Source organism: Lithobates pipiens, unplaced genomic scaffold (assembly GCF_037356315.1).
Source record: "Lithobates pipiens isolate NorthernLeopardFrog02 unplaced genomic scaffold, aLitPip1_a1.2 Scaffold_3, whole genome shotgun sequence".
NCBI lineage: Eukaryota > Metazoa > Chordata > Amphibia > Anura > Ranidae > Lithobates > Lithobates pipiens.
Genome location: NW_027507790.1, coordinates 233,118,785 through 233,144,739, shown reverse-complemented (window position 1 = coordinate 233,144,739; position 25,955 = coordinate 233,118,785). Strand labels below are relative to the sequence as shown.

General features: G+C 45.6%; 1 protein-coding gene across 1 annotated transcript in view; it reads left to right on the top strand.

The window, feature by feature from the left end:
• TARS1 (threonyl-tRNA synthetase 1) overlaps window positions 1–25,955 on the top strand; it is a 95,701-nt gene that overhangs the window by 51,306 nt on the left and 18,440 nt on the right. Inside the window, exons 9-16 of the mRNA XM_077462891.1 lie at window positions 3,965–4,111; window positions 4,682–4,780; window positions 6,931–7,097; window positions 9,928–10,090; window positions 13,137–13,274; window positions 20,996–21,073; window positions 23,978–24,078; window positions 24,166–24,270. Coding sequence (XP_077319017.1) covers window positions 3,965–4,111; window positions 4,682–4,780; window positions 6,931–7,097; window positions 9,928–10,090; window positions 13,137–13,274; window positions 20,996–21,073; window positions 23,978–24,078; window positions 24,166–24,270 — 998 coding nt within the window. The remainder of the gene's footprint in view (window positions 1–3,964; window positions 4,112–4,681; window positions 4,781–6,930; window positions 7,098–9,927; window positions 10,091–13,136; window positions 13,275–20,995; window positions 21,074–23,977; window positions 24,079–24,165; window positions 24,271–25,955) is intronic.

Below are 25,955 nucleotides of genomic sequence, written 5' to 3'. Positions count from 1 at the left end.
AGCCACTGCGGTGGCATTGTCGGACTGAATCCGAACCGGGAAACCTCGCAGTCTGTAAGACCACTCTATGAGTGCCATGTAAACTGCCCGAATCTCCAAGATATTTATGGGCAGTAGACTTTCGGTCACAGACCATTTCCCCTGCGAGCATGTTCCCTCCAATACAGCTCCCCAGCCTGTCAGGCTGGCATCTGTTGTGACAATCTTCCATGAGAGAGGAAGAAAAGTTTTGCCTTTCAGCAAATTCCTGGTTAGTAACCACCAGACAAGACTTTTGTGTGTCCCGGGGGATAAACGCATAGGAAGATCCAGGGATTGGGGCTTCCTGTTCCAAGCCGCAAGGATGCACCTTTCAGAGGCCTTGAGTGGAACTGGGCGAACGGGACGGCCTCGAAGGAGGCGACCATCTTTCCCAATAGTCTCATGCACAACCGAATGGAGGAAGATCTTCTGCCCAGAATCAGACGCACCAGATCTCCAATGGCCAAGGCCTTTAGCCTCGGAAGAAACACCCTGCCCTGAGCGGTGTCGATAATCATACCCAGGTATTCCAACCTGGTAGTCGGTTGTAGGGACGACTTTTCTAGGTTTATAATCCAACCTAGGCGTTCTAGATGTTCTAGCGTTTTGGTGACGCTGCGACTTAGGAACGCTGCAGTTCTCTCTACGAGAAGCAAGTCGTCTAGGTAAGCCAAGACGGCTATACCCTGAACTCTTAAGATTGCTAAGAGAGGGTCCAGACTCGAGGGGCTGTAGCCAGCCCGAACGGCAAGGCCACAAATTGAAAATGGCGCCGCTCTACCGCGAACCTTAGAAATTTCTGGTGTGCGGGAAAAATTGGCACATGGAGATATGCATCCTTGATATCTATTGATGCCATGAATTCTCCCCCTTGCAGGGAGGAGACCACAGTGCGGATTGACTGCATTCGGAAGGTCTGGATGTGTAAAAACCGGTTTAGGTCTTTCAGATCCAGGATAGGTCTGACACTTCCGTTTGGTTTTGGAACGGTGAAGAGATTTGAATAAAACCCTGAACCCTGATCTTTCGGGCTCACCTCTACTATCACACCCTGGGATAGTAACTGATCTAAGGCCAGGAATAGCGGTTTCTGCTTTACTGGATCCCTGGGGATCCTTGACCTTAGGAAACGAGAAGGTGGAATCTCCTGAAACTCTAGCTTGTAGCCCAGAGATACTGAAGAGATCACCCACTTGTCTTGAATCTCTTCCCGCCAGGCGCCTGCAAACTGCAGGAGCCTTCCCCCCACTCTGCCGAGCAGGGGCGCCCCTTCACAAGGAGGTTTTGGGGCTCTGCTTGGCAGGCTTTCGCCCCCAAGTCTTTTTCTGTCCCTGGGCTCGGCCTTGAGGCTTTCTAGCAGAGGAGGACTGAGAAGGCCGTCGCCACTGTTTAGAGCTTGATACTTCGGGAGAGAGAGCACGCCTAAATGAAGGACGCTTGCTCTTTTTGACTGGAAGGAGAGTAGACTTACCTCCTGAAATATTTTGGACGAATTTATCTAATTCTTCCCCAAACAAACGCTCCCCTTTAAACGGGAACCCAGTCAAATGCTTTTTGCATGACAGCTCAGCAGCCCAATTCTTTAGCCATAGGGCCCTGCGCATGTGTACCAACATGAGGGACAAACGTGATGCTTGTTGGACAGAATCCAAAATCGCATCAATTATGAAACACAGGATGTGAGGCAATTCTGCATAATTTTCTACTTCCTCACTGGGAAGGAGTCCAAACATCTGTTTAACCTGTTCCTTGAGGAACTGACACAACCCCACGGCTGCGACTGTAGGTTGCACCACAGCGCCAGCCATGGAAAAGGAGGCTTTTAATAAGGTTTCCAGCCTTTTATCAGTTGGATCCTTGAATACCTGCGCATTATCCAAAGGACAAGTTAGGTTTTTATTCACACAAGAAACAGCCGCATCGACAGATGGGACCCCCCACTTCTTGGTGAAACTTTTCTCCACAGGGTAATGCATAGAAAACCTTTTGGGAGGAGTAAACAGTTTATCGGGATGTCCCCAATCCTCATACATCAATTTATCCATTAAAGGATGAATTGGGAAGGAACAAGCAGTCTGTGGGGCTTTCCTGACTCCCAGGGAAGAGACAGAGGATGTAGCGACTTCAGCAGCAGGCATTCTGAATGTGGTACGCACCAATTCAGTATAATACTGCACCTGCTTTCTGAGTGCCTGGGAGGAGGGGACTATCTCCTCTTCCTCTGACTCATCCGACTGCTCATGATCCCTATCCAAAGATAGGGATCCCTCCTCATTTTCAGAACAACTATCCGAGAGAGGGATTTCAGCAGAGGGAGGGGATCTACCCCTTTCCCTGCTATCTTTTAGGGAAGCAGAAATAAAATTCATGATTCTCCCTTCAAAACCCTCCAATGTAGCCCTAAGGGAGTCCTCAGTGACATAAACCGGGGCTGCGACATTAGGAGAGGCTGCAAAACCCGAAAGGGGCACCGACTCGTCTTGAGAGGCTGGCTCCAGTCTTGCAGAGGGGGATGGTAATTTACAGGCACTTTTGGAACCCCTGGACCTAGGCGGTGACTTGCCAGTGCTCTTATTACCTCCCCCTGAGACCCTCTTACGAGGAGACATAGTACTAAGCTACAAAGCAGAGGTACTAGTACAAGTGCAATCACTGTTGCGCTTAAAGTCTCACAATAAATCAATATATGCTTAAACTGCACAACCTGATGCTGAGTAGGTGTCTTAAGGTTTGCCTGGATCCAATCCCCACGGATGCTTACTGCCCACAGCTCCTGTGTCTCCAGTTACAGTCCCCTGACGCTCTGGGCTTTTTAAAACTGCCGCCTGGCGCCTGCGCAGTACAGCGCCGTGCACACTAACGTGCACGGCTCGCAACCACACCCCCCCTCCTCCATTAGGCCGGGAGCGCGCGTGCACGAGGACCGCGGAATCCGGGGCGGGGGGGGGGAGGAGAACCCAAAACGGAGCAGCGTGGGACCCCTGAACTGCGTGGGACCCCTGTTTACCTTCATCTTGTGGCAGGGACTGCAATGGAGACGTGAGTAGCTGGAGAAACCAGGCTGTCACTGAGCGTGTTGTATTGAAAGACATGTAAGTATGCATCAGGCTGCTCTTACTCCCTCTAGTGGCGGAAACCAGGTAAGACATACAACTACTCACAATGAAGAAATCCATTCATATATTTAAATATATAGGATGACTTCCCTTACCTGTCCCCGCCGCAGGAATTGCTGAAACAGACCAATTCCAGCCTTCACCCATCACGGCAGGTATTGCTAGCCAACCTTCAGGTATATCTGGGGCTCTTACGAAAAGATCCTCCCACCTGGGCCATGTAGAAAGCTCTGCCAGAAACTTTCGGGCGCTCTGAGTAAACAGTACCCCAAGCCTGGTTTTCCCAGAGCCCAGTCTTCCAATGGAGAGGACTTACTGGCAAAACCTCACTTCTTCGGCAGACGAGGCCCGGGTACCATACCATCTTGGGAGTCAAATATCGGCCCGAGGTATGGATCCGGTTTGTTGCAGCCCTTCGGCCCTCGCAGGGACCTCATAGAGCTAAGTTTTACGTGACCATCACCCAGACACTGGCGAAAAAACTGAGGTGCCTCCCAGATGGGAGGGGTTATATAGGGGAGGAATTCTCTTTAATTAGGGTCAACCAGTGTCCAATCACCAGAGGTGCCTATATAACCCACTATGTAATGAAGCTCCTGTGTCCCGTGATGTATGATCAAGAAATGCATTTTTTAGTTGGTTCCTTTGTGATTGATTTGCTGAGTGCAATAAGCCAGACCAGCACCCAGGGATTTCACAGCAGAGCCGATGATGTGCCACTCACCTTGAGCGATGTACATTTTTTTTTGAAAACCTAATGAGTGATGTTGAATCTGCACATCCTTATTCATATTATCACGTATTGATTGTCCTTGTATTTTTTGTAGAACTCCTCCACTTACTGGGAAGGGAAAGCTGATATGGAAACACTGCAGAGAATTTATGGAATTTCATTCCCTGACCCAAAAATGCTAAAAGAATGGGAGAAGTTCCAGGAGGAGGCCAAGAACAGAGACCACCGGAAGATTGGCAGGGTAGGTTCTGAAAGGGAAAGTCCGGCGTAAGATACGAGAAGACTTGGCTGGGGAAATGGTGCTTCTAGTGTTCCTTTCCCGGCACTGTGATAAAAGCCGAGTGTTCAAAGTGAGGAAGGAACACAAAGCTGTTCAGTTTGATTGGGGTGCTGAAGACGACTTCTTTTTATAAAAGCTGGTTCAGGTAAGTTAAGGCCCTGTACACATGAGCGGAATGTCGGCCAAAATCAGCTGTTGCAGTAGAACCCAGCCGACTTTCGTGTGTGTACAGCTGCTTGTCTGACAGAAGCCGATCTCAAGACCAGCTTCTGTTGCTAGAAAACCAGCAGCCGATCGGCATCTGATCAGTGCTTGCAGCCAATGGCTGCGGGCACTGACTGATGTGTTCTGGCTGGCAGGGGGGGCAACCCATCTTTCAGAACACAATAACACAGCGGGGGAGATCACTATACTAACACATGAGACGGGTATTCAGATTCTCTGGGGTACAATGGAAATGCATTCTCAATTATAGACACTTCTGAATTGCTGACCGGCTCAGAACTTACACTTGTGTTTCCTTGAATACAGGACCAGGAGCTGTTTTTCTTTCATGAGCTGAGTCCCGGAAGTTGTTTCTTCCTTCCCAAGGGAGCGTTCATCTATAACCAGCTGATTAACTTCATCAGGGTGAGTCCAGGTAACATTTTCTTTAAAGTGGAAGTTAACTTCCATCTATGAATTTTACCTATACCAAAATGTACATGTACACTACCCATGGGTAAGCCTTAACATAGGCTTACCCATAGGTAGTGTACGTGCACGTTTAGGTGATATTTATTGTACATGCAGCCAGTGATCTCACTGGCGCATACGCTCTGAAGGAACGGTCACTCACGCCGCTCCTTCACAGCCCTGTGCCGTAAACGGTGACTCCAGTCTGAATGTGCTGGATTGACATCATCGAGGCTCAGGCAAGTCACAGAGCCGGAGTCCATGAACCTTGGAAGCAAGACAGGTGAAGATGGAAGCGTCTTCCAACGATGACATCTTGTCAGAAACCATGAAATCTGGCTGAGACAGAAGTACAGTTAAATCACACTTGTTTAATAATGAAAGTAGAAAGAACAAACTTAGTCAAAACCAAAGTTCAGTAACCGAAATGGATAGTCAGACAAGCCAGAAGTCAGGGATCAATGTAGTGGAACAGCAAGCAGGATCTGGAGCCAGAAGGGATGTCAGCAAAGCAAGTCTTAAATAGGATTGCAGGCTATTAGTTTCTGTGATGTTGACCAAGGTGAAGGCAGAGCTCCTCTGGACTAGACGGCTTATGTAGGCAGGACTGACGAGCAGGATATCATCAACAGCTGTGTAACTGTGGAGAGATAGAAGCTGGCAATTAGCCAACAGCTGAGCGACCAGCTCAGAAAAAGAAGGGCTGAACTCAGCGCTGGAAGGCTTAGTTTTAGACCCCTTTCACACTGGGGCACTTTGCAGGCGCTACAGCGCTAAAAATAGCTCCTGCAAAGCGCCCTGAAAGAGCCGCTCCTCACACTGGAGCAGTGCGCTGGCAGCACAGTAAAAAAAAAAGTCCTGCTAGCAGCATCTTTGGAGCGGTGAAGGAGTGGTGTGTGTGTGTATACCGCTCCTGCCCATTGAAATGAATGGGGCAGCGCAGCTATACGCCAGCAAAGCGCCGCTGCAGCAGCGATTTGCAGTGGATTTAAACCTTTCTCGGCCGCTAGCAGGGGGGTACAACCCCCCTGCTAGCGGCCAAATACCGCTGCGCCCGCACCGCCCCAGTGTGAAAGGGGCCTTAAGGTAAGTTTAATGGACTTGCAGGGTAAAAATAAAAAATGTCCAGCGGTTTACTGCTTTAATATTCTTGCATAGGTCCAAATATGACTCAGCTGTTGTAAGGTACTGTCTGAAACTGTGCAGTACAACTGTCCAACACTTTTTAAGAAGATACAATAAAATCTGATGTGTGAAATGAGTTTGTATGGTTTGTCCAAGGACACCTTCACTCACAAAATGTGACCCGCTCAGAGTTGTATCTCCGGGCCTAATTTTACAGCAAACATACATAGATGGACATTTGGTGTTTTACAATGTACAAAGGGCAATCAGCAGAAATTCTTTTACAGTTAAGATTGTAACTGATTTATTAAAGTATAGCTAAAGTAATTTTTTTTTTTTTAAAGTGGTTAGATAGAGTAGGGGAGAGGTAAAACCTCAGTCAGTTTTGTTTTTGCCATCTGTCTCTCTACCAACATTTCCCTTTAGTTCCTGTCCTGTAGACTCAACAGGAAGTGAAAGGATATCTTTCCAATGTGAGAAATATCCCCTCTTAGCTTCAAAAGAACAAGTGTCCTCATTAGAAGATTTCCCCACTATTCCTGTTCCGATGGCAAATTGTTGGAATTACCTTCACATTCATTCCCAGTGATATTGGTGACCAGGACACTTAAAGAGAAAAATTGCCTTTTAGTTATACTGTAAATGTAAATTATAAAACACAACTGGGGATGCTCATACTGGCCAATCAGATTCTAACTGTCACTTTCCTCGCAAACAGAAGACAAATAGGAATCCCAGGGATACACAGGTCCAGCTTTACAACTCAACCTTGTATCTATAGGTGGCCACTTCTATGGGTTAGCAGGTTTCACTGTGCTGGGGTCTGGTCTTCCCTCCAGGATTGCTATCTAAGTGGGGTTTCTGCCTTGTGTGTGTGTATAAGGGGTATAGTCTACAATACAAGATATACTGGTAGGGTGATCGTCTTCTGATCAATAATCGTCTTTTGTTTTGCTCATCTACTTTTCTTGTTTTATCAGGAAGAGTATAGGAAGAGGGGCTTCCAAGAGGTGGTCACCCCCAATGTGTATAACAGCAAGCTATGGCAGACTTCCGGACACTGGCAGCATTACAGTGAAAACATGTTCTCATTTGAAGTGGAGAAGGAAATCTTGGCACTGAAGCCCATGAACTGCCCAGGACACTGGTACGACATGCATAGCTTCCAAGTGTTGTCCTGTGTGTCTGCATGTAATACAGAATTCCAGCTAAAAAAAACTAAAGATAATGGTTCGTTAATAGAAAGATTATAACAAAGGGAGCCTTGGCTGCTACGTTTATGGTACTTGCAGTAATTCAATTCATCCACTAGATGTCACCAGTCTTACAGGTTGCGTGAAGACCAGTGTCAGTTAAAGTGGTAGTAAAGTCTTCATAATAAGTACAGTGAATATCTCCTAAACTTGCACTGTTTAGTAGATATTCACACTGAATGCAGCCGTTGATGACGCCAGAGCATGCACTCTGAAGGGACGGCATACTTGTGCCATCTCTTCAGAGATCTGTGAGTCCTGCACATGTGTGCGGAACGTCATTGTCAATCAGATGGCTGGAGCACGCAAACGCAGAAGGAAGACCTTGTGAAGATGAAAGTGGTGACAGCCTGCCACTAGAGCACTTAGTAGTAAGGTATGTTTTTTTTTTCATAATGTTGAGTTTTTTTTTTTTTTTTAAAGATGCAGTTTACTATCGCTTCATCGCTGTCATGGGCCTGGCCACTGGGGATGCCCCATGATTGCAGCCTGGACTGCACTACTGTATGAAAGTGATTGTAAAACGTTGTTTTTTTTATTAAAATAATAGAACGTTTTAAATCTTTCCGACTGAATTTCTATGGGGAAAAACGTCCATCTGTATGCTGGTCCGAAGGACCAAAAATGTTGCAAGGGAAGCTATTGGCTACTGGATACTGAACTTCCTTTTCTAGTCCCATCGTATGTCACCGTGTTCTAAACGAACATGCAGTAAACCCCCGCTCTATCGCAGTTCAGTTTTTGAGGTCCCGGTATATGGCTCCATTTTACTTAGGACCTGTTATTCTGATACCGCGGTAATATTTCGGCATTTTGCGGTTATGTAGCAGTGAATCAGAGCGAGGCTGCGGTGGAACGCATGCCTCGCTCGTGGACCGCACCGAGCGTGGTGACGTCAGAGGGGGCGGTAACATGCCTAGGGTGTATTTAAATAGGGTCTTCTATTTCGCGTTTTTTCACTTTTTGCGGGTGGGTCCGGAACGTAACCCCCGCGATGGAGGGGGGTTTACTGTACTTTTCGTGTGATCATGTGTAGGCAAGTCCATTTCAGTGGAAGTCCATCGGAAAGACCGTCAGAGTTTACTCTGAGGGAAAGTCCGGTTGTGTGTACGCGACATTAAGGTTTCTGTGGGGGCACTCGCAAAAGAGGAGGAGCCAGAAATACCAGCGGGGAACCCCATAAGAAGAGGATCGGGGATGCTCTATGCAAAACCATTGCACAGCGCGAGTAAATATGACAAGTTTATTTCTAGGGCCATCAGAATTTTTGAAAAAAAAAAGTCAGCTGAAGCCCACACACGATCAGAATATCCGATGAAATGATTCCGTCGGACCTTTTCTGCCGGAAATAGTCCGGTCGTGTGTACGCGGCATAAGACTTTAGAAGCACTTTAAGGCCTCATGCACACTTGATGTTTTTACAGCGGCTGTTTTTGGCTTCAGACGTTTTTTCCTGCATGTTATCCTAGGTATGCATGCACACATAGACTATTATCAGCTTATTTTGGCTGGGACATTTTCTGGCTGGAAACAAACCCCCAGAACTAGTGGGTTTTAAGAGGGGTTTTTCAGCTGTAAAAAATGCTCTAACTGTGCTAAAAGCTTAAAAACTCTGAAAAAACAGGGCTAATAAATTAAATGAATATGAATTTATTGTCAGCCATTATTGACACCTTTAGCGCAGGAAAAGCTCAAGAAAGAAGTATCCCTTCAAATTCTATGTATGTCTTTACAATGGTCCGTTGTGCTTCCATTGTGGTGTTGAAAATCTCACTTGCTGCATTTTTGGTCAGTTAAAACAAAGGCACCAAAAACGCACCTCCCTGTTGAAATGCATCGAAAACGCATCAATAACGCACCCGTTACGTTTTTGATGCAGTTTGAGTCACATGACCTATAAAAAATACACCATAAGCACAGTAAAATCGCTGCAAAATCAAATGCATTTTTGACAATTATTGGCACTTTTTTTTCTTATTAGCAAATTCCAATAACACCATTTTCACCCGAAAATTTCAGTGCCTCTCTAACAACAACCAATGGGTTTTTGAAAACGTAATGCATCTTTAATTGCCTAAAATGAACTGTTTTGACATTTAATATTGTGGTTATGATGGCATTCTTTTTACAAGTTGAAAACCTGTTATGAGTAGGGAATTCCATTTTATTTTATTTTATTTTTTCCAAAATTTGTTCTAAAAATTTTTAATAGAAGTACGTTTTGCGAAGGTTCGACCACAGGCAGTTTTATTTGCTCACTGTGCCCCCATTGGGAAGATTTTCCCTTACTTCCTGTCCTAGTGAGCGTTGTGATGAAGACAGGAAGTGAAGGAAAATCTCCTCATCAAAAACTGCAATAAAAACACGTTCTCTGAGTAGAATAGGGGAAGGCTTGAACCTATGTTGGCTGTCTGTGTTCTGTTGGAGGTTTCCATCACTTCCTGTCTTGCCATCACGTTGTCACCCAAGACAGGTGAAATCTCAATGAAACTTTAGACAGCAATAAAAATCCTTACAGAGGGACAAACACTTCCCTACTGTATTTAACACTAACAAATGGAACTGGAGTTACACTACAATGCCTCCTTGGCATATTCATTTTAAGACTCGGAGGTTTCCCAAACTATGTTAATAATGATTTTTGAGCAGCTATAACCTTTTTCTTTCCATTGGTGATTAGTAACCGTTGGGTCATGACAAGAGAATCTCTATTCTCTGTTTCAGTTTGATGTTTGACCACCGGCCTCGTTCGTGGAGGGAGCTACCACTGAGGATGGCAGACTTTGGAGTTCTTCACCGCAATGAACTGTCTGGTGCTCTCACAGGACTGACTCGAGTCAGGCGCTTCCAGCAAGATGATGCCCACATTTTCTGTGCCATGGAGCAGGTATGGCTTGGTTTTTACACCATTGTTCTCTGCGCCCAATTTTATAGGTACACCTCCGCAGTACCCATATAGGGATGCACATGGTCAGCAGTGGTGGCAATCTGATAATTCTCAGTTGGTATTAAGGGAATAAATTAAGGCAGCCATACATGGCTTAAATGTTGGCCTATTCCTGCAGAATTGCATAAAAATCAAACCATGGATTTCATCACCTGGTTGACAAAAGTTGATATAAGAATTGACTGAATCAGGTGCAGAATTATCATTGGAACAGTGACTGCACCCTGTCAGATGTTTGGGTGTTCATGCAGCCGTAGGTTCTGCTATTGGCTGAATAGTGGCAGTGGAGATTCCTCCATTCATACTGTTAAAGTGATTCTAAAGCCCCACCCCCTCCTCACAGGAATTGATGACAGCAGTGGGAACCAATGGCTTCTGCTGCTCTGAGCTAGGCCTGTGAGAGAGGAGAGAGCCACTGCAGACGGGTACTGTGCTGGATTGAGTGAGGGCTCAGGTAAGTATAAAGTGGGGTGTGAGGGGCGATACTTTAACCTAAACATTTTTTACCTTAATGCAAGGAATTCATTAAGGTAAAAAATGCTTAGCCTTTATAACCACCGTAACCACTTTAGTACCGCGCTATAGCCAAAAGACGGCACTATTGTTCTGGGAGGGCGTCGGGCATGCTCCTTGATCGCTGTGTCCTTTTGGACACAGCTGATAACAGATTGGGGTAAAGGGCCAATCACAGTGGCACTTTACCATGTGATCAGCTGTGTCCAGTCACAGCTGGTCATATGTTAGCAGACTTGCTGGATATCGGCAGTCTTTTCCTCATACGCTGTTTCTGTGTAAGGAAAGGAGAGCTGATAACCTGCAAGCCTGTCAGCACACAGTTGACACTGATAATCGAGGCCTTGATTAATGGTGCAGCCCCATCAATGCCTCCTCATTAGTGCCCACTAGTGAAAAAGAAGAATTACTTATTTGCAAAATTTTGTAACGTTTTCCCCCTTCCTTTTTTTTTTTTCCTTTGCTTAGCAATACATTAAAAACACAATGGTTATTAACCACTTTAGCCCCGGAAAATTTTACCCCCTTCCTGACCAGAGTACTTTTTACAATTTGGCACTGTGCCGCTTTAACTGACAATTGTGCGGTCATGCAGTGCTATACCCAAATTAAATTTGCGCCCTTTTCCCCCACAAATAGAGATTTATTTTGGTGATATTTGATCACCTCTGCGTTTTTTTATTTTTTACGCTATAAGCAAAAAAAAAGCAACAATTTTGGGGGGGGGGGCGGGGAAATAATTTTTACTTTTTTAATTCTCTTTTGAGGATTCAGCATTGCTACAAAACTGAAATACTTCCTGTATGGGAGGAGTTATATAAGGGCGGACTTCCTGTCTAAGACTTTGTCAACCAGTGTCCATTCACCTAGAGATGGCGTATAACCCAGTAGGTAATGAATATTAACCCTTTCATGACTAAGCCTATTTCTGACATTTGGTGTTTACGAGTTGAAATCCGTATTTTTTGCTAGAAAATTACTTAGAACCCCCAAACATTATATATCTAGAGAATAAAATGGCGATTGTTACAATATTTTATGTCACACGGTATTTGTGCAGTGGTGTTTTAAACGCAACTTTTTGGGAAAAGGGACACTTTCACAAATAATAAAAAAAAAGGAAAAAGTAAAGTTATCCCAATTTTTCTGTATAATGTGAAAGATGATGTTACGCTAAGTAAATAGATACCAAACATGTCATGATTTATAATTGCACGCACTTGTGGAATGGCGACAAACTACGGTACCTAAAAATCTCCATAGGCGATGCTTTTATTTTTTTATTTTTGTTTTATTTTTTCCGGTCACCAGGTTAGAGCTACAGAGGAGGTCTGGTGCTAGAATTATTGCTGTTGCTCTGGCAATCGGCGATATCTCACATGCGTGATTTGAACACCGTTTACATATGCGGACGCGACTTCTGTATGAGTTTTCCTTGCTGCGCGAGTTCGCAGGGACAGGGGCGTTTTAGACTTAAATTTTTTTTATTATTATTATTTATTTTATTTACTTTTACATCATTAAATCGTGTTAAAAAATAAAAAATTGATCACTTTTATTGCTGTCACAAGGAATGTAAGCATCCCTTGTGACAGTAATAGGTGGTGACAGGTACTCTTTATTGAGGGATCGGGGGTCTAAAAGACCCAAAATCCCTCCTTACACGTCAAAGTATTCAGATCGCCGTTTTCGGCGATTCTGAATACTGTATATTTTTATTAAATCCGCCGCTATTGGCAGCCAAGTAAACAGGAAGCAGCGTCTTGGCGTTGCTTCCGTGTTTACATTCAGGAGACTGGAATGAAGCCCTAGCCGTCGGTCACTGACACCGACACTGCCGGATCACGGATTGGGTCTCCCGTTGGGAAGGGAGTCCCGGTCAGAGCAGCGGGGGGGGGGGGGGGGTTGGGGGGGATGTCCCCTCCCGCTCCTCCGGGATAACAGCTGAGTGGCTTTTAGCCCCATCGATTGTTATACCTGGAAAACTGATCGCCCGCTCTAAAAAAAACGGTACTGAGATGATGCCTGCAGCTGCGGACGTCACCCTGGTATAACCCCCAAAAGCCGAGGCCGCATAGCTGCGTACGCTCGGAGGGAAGGGGTTAACCTAACCCTGTGTCCCATGATGTATTCAAAGAATTTTTTTTTTACAGGTAAGTATGAAGGAAAAATCCTATTTTCCTGACCTGCCGTTGTAGACGAGTGCATCAACTTTGGTGTCACAACTCAAAGCAGAAATACAATTATTCCATCACATCACGGCGCCACCCAGGCAGGAACACGCTGGCTTTTATCAGTCTGGGAAGTAAATGAAGTTCGTCTTTTAGCTTAACGATGACAAGATCACATCGGCAGATTGTATTCTGCTGAATTCATTGACTTCTTATCTGATCACAAGGGGAGGGAAAACCTACGATTAATGGGGATGATTAATATTCAGGGATTTGACAAAGATCCATGCTTCTAATTACAGATTGAAGAAGAGATAAAGAGCTGTCTGGATTTCCTGCGCTCCGTCTACAACGTCTTTGGTTTCACCTTCAAATTAAACCTTTCCACCCGCCCAGAGAAGTTCCTCGGTGACATTGAAGTCTGGAATCAGGCTGAGAAGGTATGATGGGGTAGCAGTATATGCTTTATAAACTGTGAAGCAAGCGAATTTCAGAACGGCCCTGCTATTGGCTGGGTAATAACGTGTATACTTTGTACATGCTCAGTGGCATTCTTTGGGCCTTGCTTGCCTAGTAAACTTTTTCTCATATTATTTGTTTATTATTTATATTTTCTATGATTTTTCTCTGCATTGAGTTTAGTCACTAGGTTTTAACCACCTCACGCAGATATACTGCGGCAGAATCACGTACCTATACGTTGCCCTTTAAGAGGTGGGTTGTGGGAGCGCACGTGCAAGCTTTGTGCTCTGGTCAGGAAGGGGGTAAAATCTTCCAGGGCTGAAGCGGTTAATAAATATCTCCAAAAAAAATATATAAAAAAACATTTTTTTCCTTAGTTTAGGCCAATACGTATTCTTCTACATATTTTTGGTACAAAAAAATCACAATAAGCGTTATTTTGATTGGTTTGCACAAAAGTTATAGCGTTTACAAAATAGGGGATCAGTTTATGGCATTTTTATTAAGGCTTTTTTTTATTAGTAATGGCGGCGATCAGTGGTTTTTATCGTGACTGCGGCATGGCGGACAGATCGGACACTTTTGGCGCAATTTTGGGACCATTCACGTTTATACAGCGATCAGTGCAATTAAAAATGCGCTGACTCCTGTGTAAATGACACTGGCAGTGAAGGGGTTAACCACTAGGGGGCAGTGTAAGAGTTAAGTGTGTCCTGGGGAGTGTTTCTAACTGTGGGGGTCATGGCTACGTGTGACACATTACTGATCTCTGCTCACAGGCTCACAGGGAGCAGAGATCAGTGACACTGTCACTAGGCAGAACGGGGAGATGGTGTGCATGCATTGGCATGGCGGTAAATTTAAAGGGATGTACAGGTACACCCATTTGCCCAGCTGTGACATTCTGCCAACGTACATCTGTGTGCCCCGGTCGGGAACTGGTTATAGCAAAAAGTATAAAAATAACACGTTTTTTTTTTTTTTTCTTTCTTTTTTTTGGTTTATAGGCCAAAAAATAAAAACTGCAGAGGTGATGAAATGCCACCAAAAGAAAGCTCTATTTGTGAGAAAAAAAGGACTTCACTTTTGTTTGGGAGCCACGTTGCACGACTGCGCAATTGTCAGTTAAAGCAACACAGTGCCAAATCTCAAAAAGTGCTCTGGTCTTTGGCCAGCCAAATGGTCTGGGGCTTAAGTGGTTATTCCAAATTTGGAATACATATACTGTATGAAAATTGTGCCAAAAGATTCTGGTCTTGTGATTCAGCAACCCTGCTGGGCGGCACGTCCAGGTCCTGACTTCCCTGCAGATTGCCAATGAAGCCTCAGAATGCAGTAAAACCTGACAGAACGGCTAGTCCTTCCCCACTTTAAAAAAAACAAAAACAAACTAAAAACTTGGCTATAGATGCGCTTTAATCATTAATTTAATTTAAAGTGATTCTAAAGTCTAATTTTCTTGTTATTAAATAACAAACGGGCTTATGCCGCTCTGTGCAATGCTATTGCTCAGAGCTGCCCGAACCTCCTCTTCTGGAGTTTCCTGCTGATGCTCTCCTTCTCTTTTGTGTGTGCCAACAGAGCAGGCCACTTGCTATGGGGGCACATGTGCAGGCTCTCTCCCCAGCCAGGCTGTGTACGTCTATAGACCCACGCAGCCTGGCTTGGCCCCACCCCCCACTCTCTGCTCACTGGATTTGACTGACAGCAGTAGAAGCCAATGTCTCCCACTGTGTCAACAAAGCCTGTGAGACTAGGAGCAGGAGAGAAGAACTGGCTAAGGGTTCATTTTAAGGGTTGGGTTAGATTTAGGGTTTATATTTTGGTGAAGGTTAGGTTGGATAAAGAGAAATAAAAGCAGCTGATATGCCATGCAACAAATACAAAAACTCCTTCATTAACCCCTTATGCGCAAATATGCGACCCCATTAGACTGGGCTTTTTTCTGTGGGGCCGCAAATTTACGCATCGCCCTCTGTGCTTGGAGCTCCCAGCATAGAGACCGGGGTCACACCGAGAGCCCCGCACCCCGTTCTAACGGTCAGGACCAGGAACAGCTGGTTCCTGGTCACCTGATCGCTGTGATAGCATCTGATTGGCTATCAGAATGATCAGTCACTGTGAAGCCCGCCCCTGTGTTTTCTGTCTCTGTGAATGGATGCGAGAGATACAATGTATCATTCTCTGTCCTTGCAGAGATAGGGGGGGGGAAATCATATTAAAAAGAAAATAAAAAAATAATCATTAATAAAAAAATAAAAAAATAAAAAATTAGATCGAGGTTTGATCTAGATCAGGGTCAGTATTTTTTTGAACAAGAATTATTTTTTTTAGAATTAGTATCGGTGTTGGTATCAGTGTCAGTTAGTATCATTGTCAGTATCAGTGTCAGTTAGTATCAGTGTTAGGCTACTTTCATACTGAAGGCAGTTTTCAGGTGTTTTAGCGCTAAAAATAGCGCCTGAAAACTGCCTCCCATGCCACCCCAATGTGAAAGCCTGAGTGCTTTCATACTGGAGCGGTGCGCTTGCAGGACAGGGAAAAAAAGTCCTGCAGGCAGCATCTTTGGGACAGTTTGGAAGGGCTGTATACAGCCCTCCAAAACCACCCCTGCCCATTGCAATTGCGCATTTCTGAAGCGCCTGAAAAGCGATTCGGAAGCGCCGCAACACGGGCCCTTTTTTAACCCCTTCTTTGGCCACCTACCTAGCTCCCCACTAGCAGCCGAAAAGTGCAGCTAAAACGAGCAGTGCTTTACCGTGGCTGCAGTCTGAAAGTAGCCCAAGTATCAGTGTCCGTTGGTGTCAGTGTGTTTTTAGGTAGGACTTAAAAAAAAAAAAGGCAAAATGTGCACGATTGATTCTGGGCTGTACTGCAGATACAAACAACAACTAACATACACATATGAGGTATCACTGCGATCGTCAGGAGCAGGAAAATTTATTTTGGGTTATTCTTTGGTGGAAGGTTATGGTAGTAGCAAGAAATATACAGTTACATTTATAAAAATTTATTGTTTTAACTATTTTGGGCCAGTTTTCCTTTAGATCAGTGATGGCGAACCTTGGCACTCCAGATGTTTTGGAACTACATTTCCCATGATGCTCATGCACTCTGCAGTGTAGTGGAGCATCATGGGAAATGTAGTTCCAAAACATCTGGGGTGCCAAGGTTCGCCATCACTGCTTTAGATAATAAAAAATAAAAACCAGGAGATATCCATTAACATTTGCCACCAAATGAAAGCCCAATTTGTCCTGAAAAAAAAACGCGGTATAATCCACCTGGATGCACAAAGTAGTTGTGATGATATGTACGGTTTTAATAACCCATCAAAATTACAAAATTGGGCTTAGGCATTTAGATTTGTTTTACCCTTAGGCGTGAAGGGGTTAAAATGGCCCCTCGAGTTAGTTAAAAAGCAATTTGTAACACCATAAATTGCATTCATAGCCACGTGTATAATAATCTTTGTTCGGCCCCATGATGGTGCCTGTAATCTTATAATCATTAAGCTCTGATTAGTGTTTTTTGACAATGAGATTGCTGCTCATTGATTTGGGCTCATGATGAGTGATCTGTAAGACCCGGATATACACAAGGAATTAGAAGGCTATACATAATTGCTGGGCTTTAAACACTCTGAGTTGTAGACAGGCAGTTGAGCTCTAAAGTATTCGTGATTTCTGCAAAGCGGAGGATTGACGCTGTACCTATGGCAGCTATAGATGAGCAAGTTGAAGGGTCTTACCACTGAAAGCTGATGCACTAGATGACCAAAGGTCTGTAGAATTGGCCATCACACCTATATGCACTTTTTTGACATCCCATTCCAAAACCATGGGCATTGATCTGGAGTTGGCTATCCTTTTGTAGCTATAAGCCCTTGTACACACGGTTGGAGATTCCAACAACCAAATCCGTCGGATTTTGTCAGACGGATTTTGTCCGAAACTGTTGCATACACACAGTCGGACAAAGTTGTCGGAAAATCTGACGTGATGACGTTATTTCGTTACGACGGGACTACGTTCACACTAGTAGCCAATAGCTTTGGTGTAGGAATTCGATCTGAGCATGCGTGGCACTTTGTCCAATCGGAATTCTCTACACATGATCGGAGTATGTCCGATCGGAGCATTTTGTCGGAAAATTTTACCAACAATTTGGAAAAATTGGTCCGTCGGATATTCCGACGGAAACAGTCCGATGTAGACCACACACAGTCGGAATATCCGACAAAACGGTCCGATCGAATACATTCTGTCGGAATCTCCGACCGTGTGTACAAGGGCTTAGAGTTTCCACCCTTCTGGGAAGGCCCCATATTTTGGAGTACGTCTCGGGTAATGTTTTGCCCATTCAGCCAGAGGAGCATTTGTGGGGTGAAGTACTGATGTTTGATGAGAAGACCTTGCTCCCAATTACAATTCCTACGATACAGCGCTGCAATATTTATACATCTACAATTATAAATACAACAGTCAATGTTTATTAACCTTCTTTAGTCATTTATACCGTAATTGTCCAATTTGTTTCCAATCTTGTGCTCCACACCAATCTTCTACCGTGGATTACGTCTTGTTCCACACACCTTCACCACAATATAGTCACTTGGTGTTTTGACCAATACAGATTTACAAATAGATCCTTATACATGCTTCATAAGCCCAAGCAACGCCCCTGCTCTTTATGATGTATATTTTTTTAAAGATAAACACTCACATGATGGTGTGCACTAGTCTGTAGCACTACAGGAATAAGGTTTGCACTCTCCTCTGTGGTCGTAAACCCTTATGCCGCATACACACGATCTGACTTTTCGACAGCAAAGGTCAGACGGATTCTTTCCAATTAAATCATGTGTGGGCTCCATTGGATCTTTGCTGTTCAAAAATCTGGCAGACTTTAGAAATAGAACATGTTTCAAATTTTTCCGCTGGACCCAGTTCCTATCGAGAAATCCGTGTGTTTGCTAGTCCTACGGACAAAAACCGACACTAGGGCAGCTATTGGCTACTGGCTATGAACTTCCTTATTCTAGTCCGGTCGTACGTCATCACGTTCGAATCCGTCGGACTTTGGTGTGATTGTGTGTGGCCAAGTCCGTTCGTTTGGAAAGTCCGTCAGAACTCTGCCGAAAGTCCGTCGGGAAGACTGTTGGACCTAGTCTGCCGGAAAGTCTGGTCGTGTGTACGCAGCATAACATATACCCAGTGAAGTGACTGACCCCGGATAATACATAGAGATGAAACAAATCCTCCTAAATAAGTTGTATCTGTCTATCTGAAGCCCTCTCTGCACTACATCTGTTCAAAGTGCTAAATTTATAAAGCTTGTCTGAGAGTTCAGAAAAAGGGGACGGAGAGCTGAATTCACACTTTACAGAGCTCAGCCAGGAGAGCTGGTTGAAGGGGCCACACATCACACAAGAATAGAGCTGAGGCTGTCAATCAGCTGGTGGTCTGTCCCCTGTCACCATTTTTCTCTTGCTATCAGGAAAACTTGTCAGAAGTGACTCGCGCTAATAGCAGAGGACTGAAGCAACAGACAAAAGTGACATTTAGTGCTTTTATTTTTATTTGAGTGCACATTGTAGAGAGGGCTATGCTTTCATATTTCATGTCTGAGGTTTACAACCACTGTAAGGTGTGGACGGATGCCACTCACTATATTTGCTCTAGCCTGCAAGGTCCGCACTGTCCCCTTAAGATGTGGATGGGCTCCGCTCACTGTATTTGCCAAGCAAACTCCCTTCCTCCAGGCTTCCTGTTGCTGCATGTTTACGTCACCAGCTTCACCCCCCTTACACATTACACCCAAATCACGCTTTCTCGGAGGGTAGTTGATGTTCTTATTCATTATAATAGTGTTCAGTAGGGTTGTGGTCAGGGCTCTGTGCAGGCCATCTGAGTTCCTCCACACCAAACCCTCATATTACAGCTTTATGGAGCTGGCTTTGTGCACAGTATTTATCTTAGACCAGAGAGGGGCCTTACGCAAATCCTTACCTGAAGGGTGTAAGAGTGCAAATGTCTAAAAAAAATTTTTTATGTATTAACAACACCGTTTACTGGAAGCAACTGAATTTCATAATTTAGAAGAGAGTTCAGAAGGCTTGTTTCAGTGACAGAACTTTCAGGGTCACAGCAGTCGCGCTTGTGACTGGACCCTGCCATTCTGCCGCTGTGGTGGGGGGCCCCAAGACCCGGCATCTCCCCCTGCACCTCTGCCTGCCCGTTTTAGTATGCATGGGGGAAGTGGCGAACGGCAGCTGCATTGTGTCCGTGGGTCGCGGGAGCTCCCTGGGGCTTGTAGTTCTCTCTCCAAATATATATAGTGGAGAGGGGAGGGGCCTCTGACCCAGGCATGCATCTGCTTCACTCTTCAGTTAGTCGCTCTGCTTCTCCACTCTTGCCGATACATGCCCGGGTAAGAGGCCCCTCCCCTCCCCTCTCCACTGTATACACTCAGAGAGAGAACTACAAGTCCCAGGAGGTGCACAAACAGTGAAGACCAGCCAGGTACACGGGAACCTGGGGGGGGGGGGGGGGGCTGCCCTCTGGGGACCCTGATCTAAAGAAGTGCCCTCTGGGGACCCTGATCTAAAGAAGTGCCCTCTGTGGACCCTGATCTAAAGAAGGGCCCTCTGGGGACCCTGGTGTAAGGAGGGGGGATCTCTGGGAACCCTGATGTAAGGGGGGGGGCTTTCTGGGGACCCTGATGTAAGGGGAGGGATTCTCTGGGGACCCTGGTGTAAGGAGGGGGGCTCTCTGGGGACCCTGGTGTAAGGAAGGAGCCCTCTCGAGACCCTGATGTAAGGGGGGGGGCTCTCTGGGGACCCTGGTGTAAGCGGAGGGACTCTCTGGGGACCCTGGTGTAAGGAGGGGGGCTCTCTAGGGGCCTTTATGTAAGGAGGAGGGCTCTCTGGGGACCCTGATGTAAGGGGGGGGCTCTCTGGGGACCCTGATGTAAGGGGGGCTCTCTGGGGACCCTGATGTAAGGGGGGGCTCTCTGGGGACCCTGATGTAAGGGGGGGGGCTCTATGGGGACCCTGATGTAAGGGGGGGGGGCTCTATGGGGACCCTGATGTAAGGGGGGGTCTCTCTGGGGACCCTGATGTAAGGGGAGGCTCTCTGGGGACCCTGATTTAAGGGAAGGGACTCTCTGGGGACCCTGGTGTAAGGAGGGGGGCTCTCTGGGGACCCTGGTGTAAGGAGGGGGGCTCTCTGGGGACCCTGGTGTAAGGAGGGGGGCTCTCTGGGGACCCTGATGTAAGGGGGGGGGGTTTTCTGTGGACCCTGATGTAAGGGGGGGGGCTCTTTGGGGACCCTGATGTAAGAGAGGGGGGGCTCTCTGTGGACCCTGATGTAAGGAGGGATCTAATATATATATATATATAAATATTATAAATCCATACATACACACACGTATGTTGTATACATGTGTATGCCTGCTTAAGCATATGACTTTTGTTTACTTTGCTGCTATGGGCTCTAGCCCGAGATCTTTTGTAGACCTAGCAACGCCCCTGGTGGGGGCCCTTCATGGTTTCTTGCACTGGGCCCTGAAAATTCTAGTTACTTGTTTTATATATAGTATATTTAAACAATCTATGATGCCAGTATTGAAAAGAACCAATTTCTTTAGTTTGTTAGAAATGTAAGGAAAATATTATTAATAAACTCCTCTTTTTCAGCAACTTGAAAACAGTTTGAACGAATTTGGAGAGAAGTGGGTGTTGAATCCTGGTGATGGAGCTTTCTATGGACCAAAGGTTGGTTTCTTTACAAAGACAAAACAGCAGCAGAGTATTGTAGTGTTCGCCATCAACAAAAATAGCAGTTTGGCTGTAGGGAGATGCCATTTATTGGATAGCTATATAGATTGTAGTGCAAGTTTTCAAGGCATGATGAACTCGAAAGCTTGCACTGAATGCTAATTATTTAGCCAATAAATAAGCCAAACTACAGCCAAACTTCTACAAAAAATACAGAAGAAATCCGGGGGTAGAGTAAGTAGGTAAACGATTTGCAAGTATGGTACACCAAATGATTCATTACAGGGATTTGCAAAGGAGGGGTAACACTTCTGCAAGCGGATCCTATGGAGCGATAGCTTTGCAGGAAAGGATCAGGTTTTACATGTAGCAGTTGGTAAATGTAGATACAAAGCAGATTTAAAAGGATAAAAAAGGAACTGGTTATCATTGCGCATCTGTAGTGATATGAACCCAATTTCTTGAATTCGTCTGGCAGTGTAGCTTTACTTCTCAGATATTACTTATAGCCCTTTTACACTGCGCCACCTAGGGTGTCAGTGGTAAAGCGGCACTATTTTTAGCACCGCTTTACCGTTGTTTTAGCGGTGCTATTTGGTCACTAGTTGGGGGGTTAAATCTGCCCGCAAGACTCCGCCAGAGCGGCATTTTGCCAGTGGTATTGCAGCGCTGCCCCATTGATTTCAATGGGGAGGAGCAGTGGAGGAGCGGTGAGTTCACATTTTGCACATTACATTTTTTGGGGGGAGCAGGTACCTAGTCTTGATATTTGCCTACATCGAGCCCCCCAAATCAACTCTCCACTCCCCCCCAGGGCACCTGTCTGTAGCCTCTTGGGACGCATCATAGGTCCTAGAAGGTTGCAGAACCATTCACAAAGCGCAGTGCAGCTTGCGCATGTGCAGTGGGAAGATGGAGTCACAGCTGGCTTTCCACACTAAAGATGACGGCGACCTGAAGACCAGTGAGGAACCAGACCAGGTGAGGACACCTCTCTGGATCCCTGAACAGGTAAGTGTCCTTTCAATAGTCGGCAGCTACAGTATTTGGTCCTAGGGTGCAGAACCTATGTAATACTTTACTTTTATTTGTATTCACTCCATGTCAGGCTGTAGGGCCAACTATCTCCTGTCTGAATTCAGTGCTGATAAAGAACATTTAAAAAATTTCGTATAACAAATGTTTTGTCGGGATTGCATGACCCTTCTGCAGCAGTCTAGAGAGTATGTCACGTTTCAGCCTTGAAATCGGGCTGTAGACTGGTTAAAGTGATTGTAAAGTGTTTTTTTTTTGTACTATAAAATTACCAAACATGTTATACTTATCTGCTCTGTTGCAGTGGATTTGCACAGAGCAGCCCAGATACTCCTCTTCTCATTTCTCTCTTCTGTGATCCTGGCCCATCCCATCTGTCTAGTGCCCCCACAGCAAGCAGCTTGCTATGGGGGCACCCGAGCCGTGTCACAGCTCCCTGTGTCCATTCAGACACAGAGCCTCGGCCCCGCCTCCTCTCTCCCCTGATTCGCTAGCTGACTTTGACAGCAGCGGGAGCCAATGGCACCACTGCTGTGTCTCAACCAATCAGGAAGGAGAATCTCGGACAGCTGAGACACTCGACATCGCTGGACATAGAGGGACCTCAGGTAAGTGTTGGGCGGGCTGCTGCTGCACACAGAAGGCTTTTTATCTTAAATCGGTTGTATACCCACACAGAAGAAAAACTGTAAGTTAAAGGCATAATGAGCTAGTATGCAACACATACTAGCTCATTATGAAATACTCACCTTAGAACGAGGCGTCTGCATCTGATCCTGGTTCACGCCGAGGGAGCTGACATTTTGCCCTCTGTGTTTCTTCCGGGTTTGCAGCTCCGGCACTGTGAGTGTCTGGAGCCACGATTACGTTGCCCCCGCACAAACCCGTGGGAGTCTTATTCCCGGCATGGTCCGGCAGAGTCTGCCGGACCTTCAGCCGGGCCTTCACAGCGCATGCGCAGCTGACGTCAGCGGCTGCATGCAAAGGGAATATCTCCTAAACCGTACAGGTTTAGGAGATATTAATCTTACCTACAGGTAAGACTTATTATAGGCTTACCTGTAGGTAAAAATTAAAACAAAGGGTGTACAACCACTTTAATGCATAGAAAGCATTAAGATTGGGCGGCACAGTGGTGTAGTGGTTAAACCAGATGAGGAATGCCACTTGCCACGTCACCTGCCAGTGCCACCAGATGAGGAATCTCATTTGCCACGATGCCTGCCACCAGATGAGGAATGCCACTTGCCACGCCACCTGCCAGTGACACCAGATGAGGAATGCCACTTGCCACGTCACCTGCCAGTGCCACCAGATGATTTTATGATGGGCACAGGGGTGTAGTGGGTAGCACTCTTACCTAGCAGTAAAAAGGGTCGCTGGTTTGAATCCCAACCACGACACTACCTGCCTGGAGTTTGCATGTTCTCCCTGTGCCTGCGTGGGTTTCCTCCCACACTCCAAAGACATGCAGGTAGGTTAATTGGCTTCTGTCCAAAATTGGCCCTAGTATATGAATGGGGACCTTGGATTGTGGGCTCCTTGAGGGTAGGGACAATTGTAGACACTCACTCAGGTTGAACTGGATGGACTGGTGTCTTTATTCAACCTTACTAACTGTAACTATGTAAGATAAAAACCCTTCTGCCTTTACAACCCCTTTAACTTTTATGTGAGCCTTACAGTCTGACTGCTATGAAGGGGAGTATACAAGTGCCTAACGGCATGAGCCCAGAGAGGTACAGCTGCAATATTATAAAAACAAAAGAGACGTTTCAGATACCCATATCCATAGAAAGGTTACGAAAAAAAAACTATAGGGCCCCTTTCAATGTGACATTAATCGTTTTTTATGTTGCTTAATAGATCGATATCCAGATTAAAGATGCCATCGGCCGTTACCATCAATGTGCCACTATTCAGTTGGATTTCCAGCTCCCCATTAGGTTCAATCTGACCTATGTCAGGTGGGTAGAGGGCTCATGAATGACTGTATGCGGCTAGTTCAAAGGTTTTCCGGTCTTCTCATATCTTCACCTCTTTCATCTCCTTAGCCCTGATGCTGATGATAAGAAGAGGCCGGTTATCATTCACCGTGCTATTCTTGGATCTGTGGAACGCATGATTGCTATTCTGACAGAGAACTACGGAGGAAAATGGTAATTGTTTTAATGTATAGATGTAGATTTAATTTGTACATTTCAAATGGCCAGTAAAGATGGATGTCAAATTGTGAAAATCTGGTCACTTCTTAAGCTGCCAATAGAAGGATAGAATCTCAATAGGTTCAGCAGGGAGCAGCCAGGATTCGATCCATCTATGGGCAGGTGGTTTGTACTGAGGTCGATCAATCCATAGACTTCAGTACAACCAGACTTCCAGGTTTTTGTTCAAGCGATCACTGCTGGTGGTTGTAGCCACCAGCAGTGACCATTATGTTCTACTGGCAGGGAAGGCTCCCCATGCTGACAGAATACAGTAGTGCTGCGGTAGGGAATTCCTCATCATCACTGACTGTGTTGATAGGAGACTCAAGCAATTTTCTTTCCTTCCGTCTGTGGTGGATGGAAAGAAAATTGCATAATCTGTGGGCTGCTTTTGTTTTGTCTAGACTAGATAAAGGAAAGCCTGTGTAATGGGCACACAGATAGCACAAGCAACCAAACAGAGGTTTTAACCCTTCCACACACTATACCAGTGATGGTGAACCTTGGCACCCCAGTTGTTTTGGAACTACATTTCCCATGATGCTCATGCACTCTGCAGTGTAGTTGAGCATCATGGGAAATGTAGTTCCAAAACATGTGGGGTACCAAGGTTCACCATCACTGCTCTATACAAAACTATGGCCCCTTTCACATGGGGTGGATCTGTTTTGACAGACTCCGCTTGCTCAGCGAGGATCGCTCCGCTGATCAGGCAGATGACAGGTCCGTCTCTGCTCGCAAAGAAAAAAGAATTGGCCTGGAAACCTTGCTCATTAATCCATATGAACAGGGAGGAGTACTTCCCTGAAAATAAGAGGGGGGTGATCATCTAACATTATTAGGTCCATCAATAAACAAAAAAGGAAGACGATATACACACCCTATTTAGTGAACTCTCACAATGATTTATTGAGAAATTCTATAAAACCAGCATCAAGTCAAAAATATCCTCCCTAACCCCGGCCCCCACAGCAACAGACCCCCCACCCCACCCCAGTACCCCAATCCTACCTATACCACCGACCAAATCCCCTCCCAATCCAATACCGTAACAGGTCTAAAACACACCCCAAATTGGAGCTGGTGGATCCTCCCACAATGGGGTCCCCCCTCCCTGTGATTGAAACCTTCACCACAAGAACTGCTAATGAAAGCACCATAAGGGGCCAGCACCCCTCCTTAAAACCACAAAGAGTGAAAGCAGTGTTGGAAACCTCGGGGACACCAAAACTCTGATTTTGGAGAAAGTCCTATAATGTTACAATCAAAGGACAATAAGCAGTCCAGGGGCCATGATGCCACTGAGAATGTTGGTAAGGTCACATAAAAAAAATCCTGCTGAATAATAAAAAGATGGCAACATGAATCCTCAGCTTTGAGGTCAACTGGATGGCAAAAATATTGGCACGTATGCACAATAGTGTCCATGAATTGCTACATGATCATATAAGCAGCTGGGATGAATATCACATCAGAGATGGTAAGATTACCGCTGGACTGTATTGTGGTCATTCTTGTTAAAGCGAATATGGAGATTGCTCAGGCGGTCCATGCATCAAAGTGAGACCGTAGGAGACTCTCCAGATATACAGCCATATGAGATCCAGCCTGCGGGGTGGGGATGATCTAATGTATGA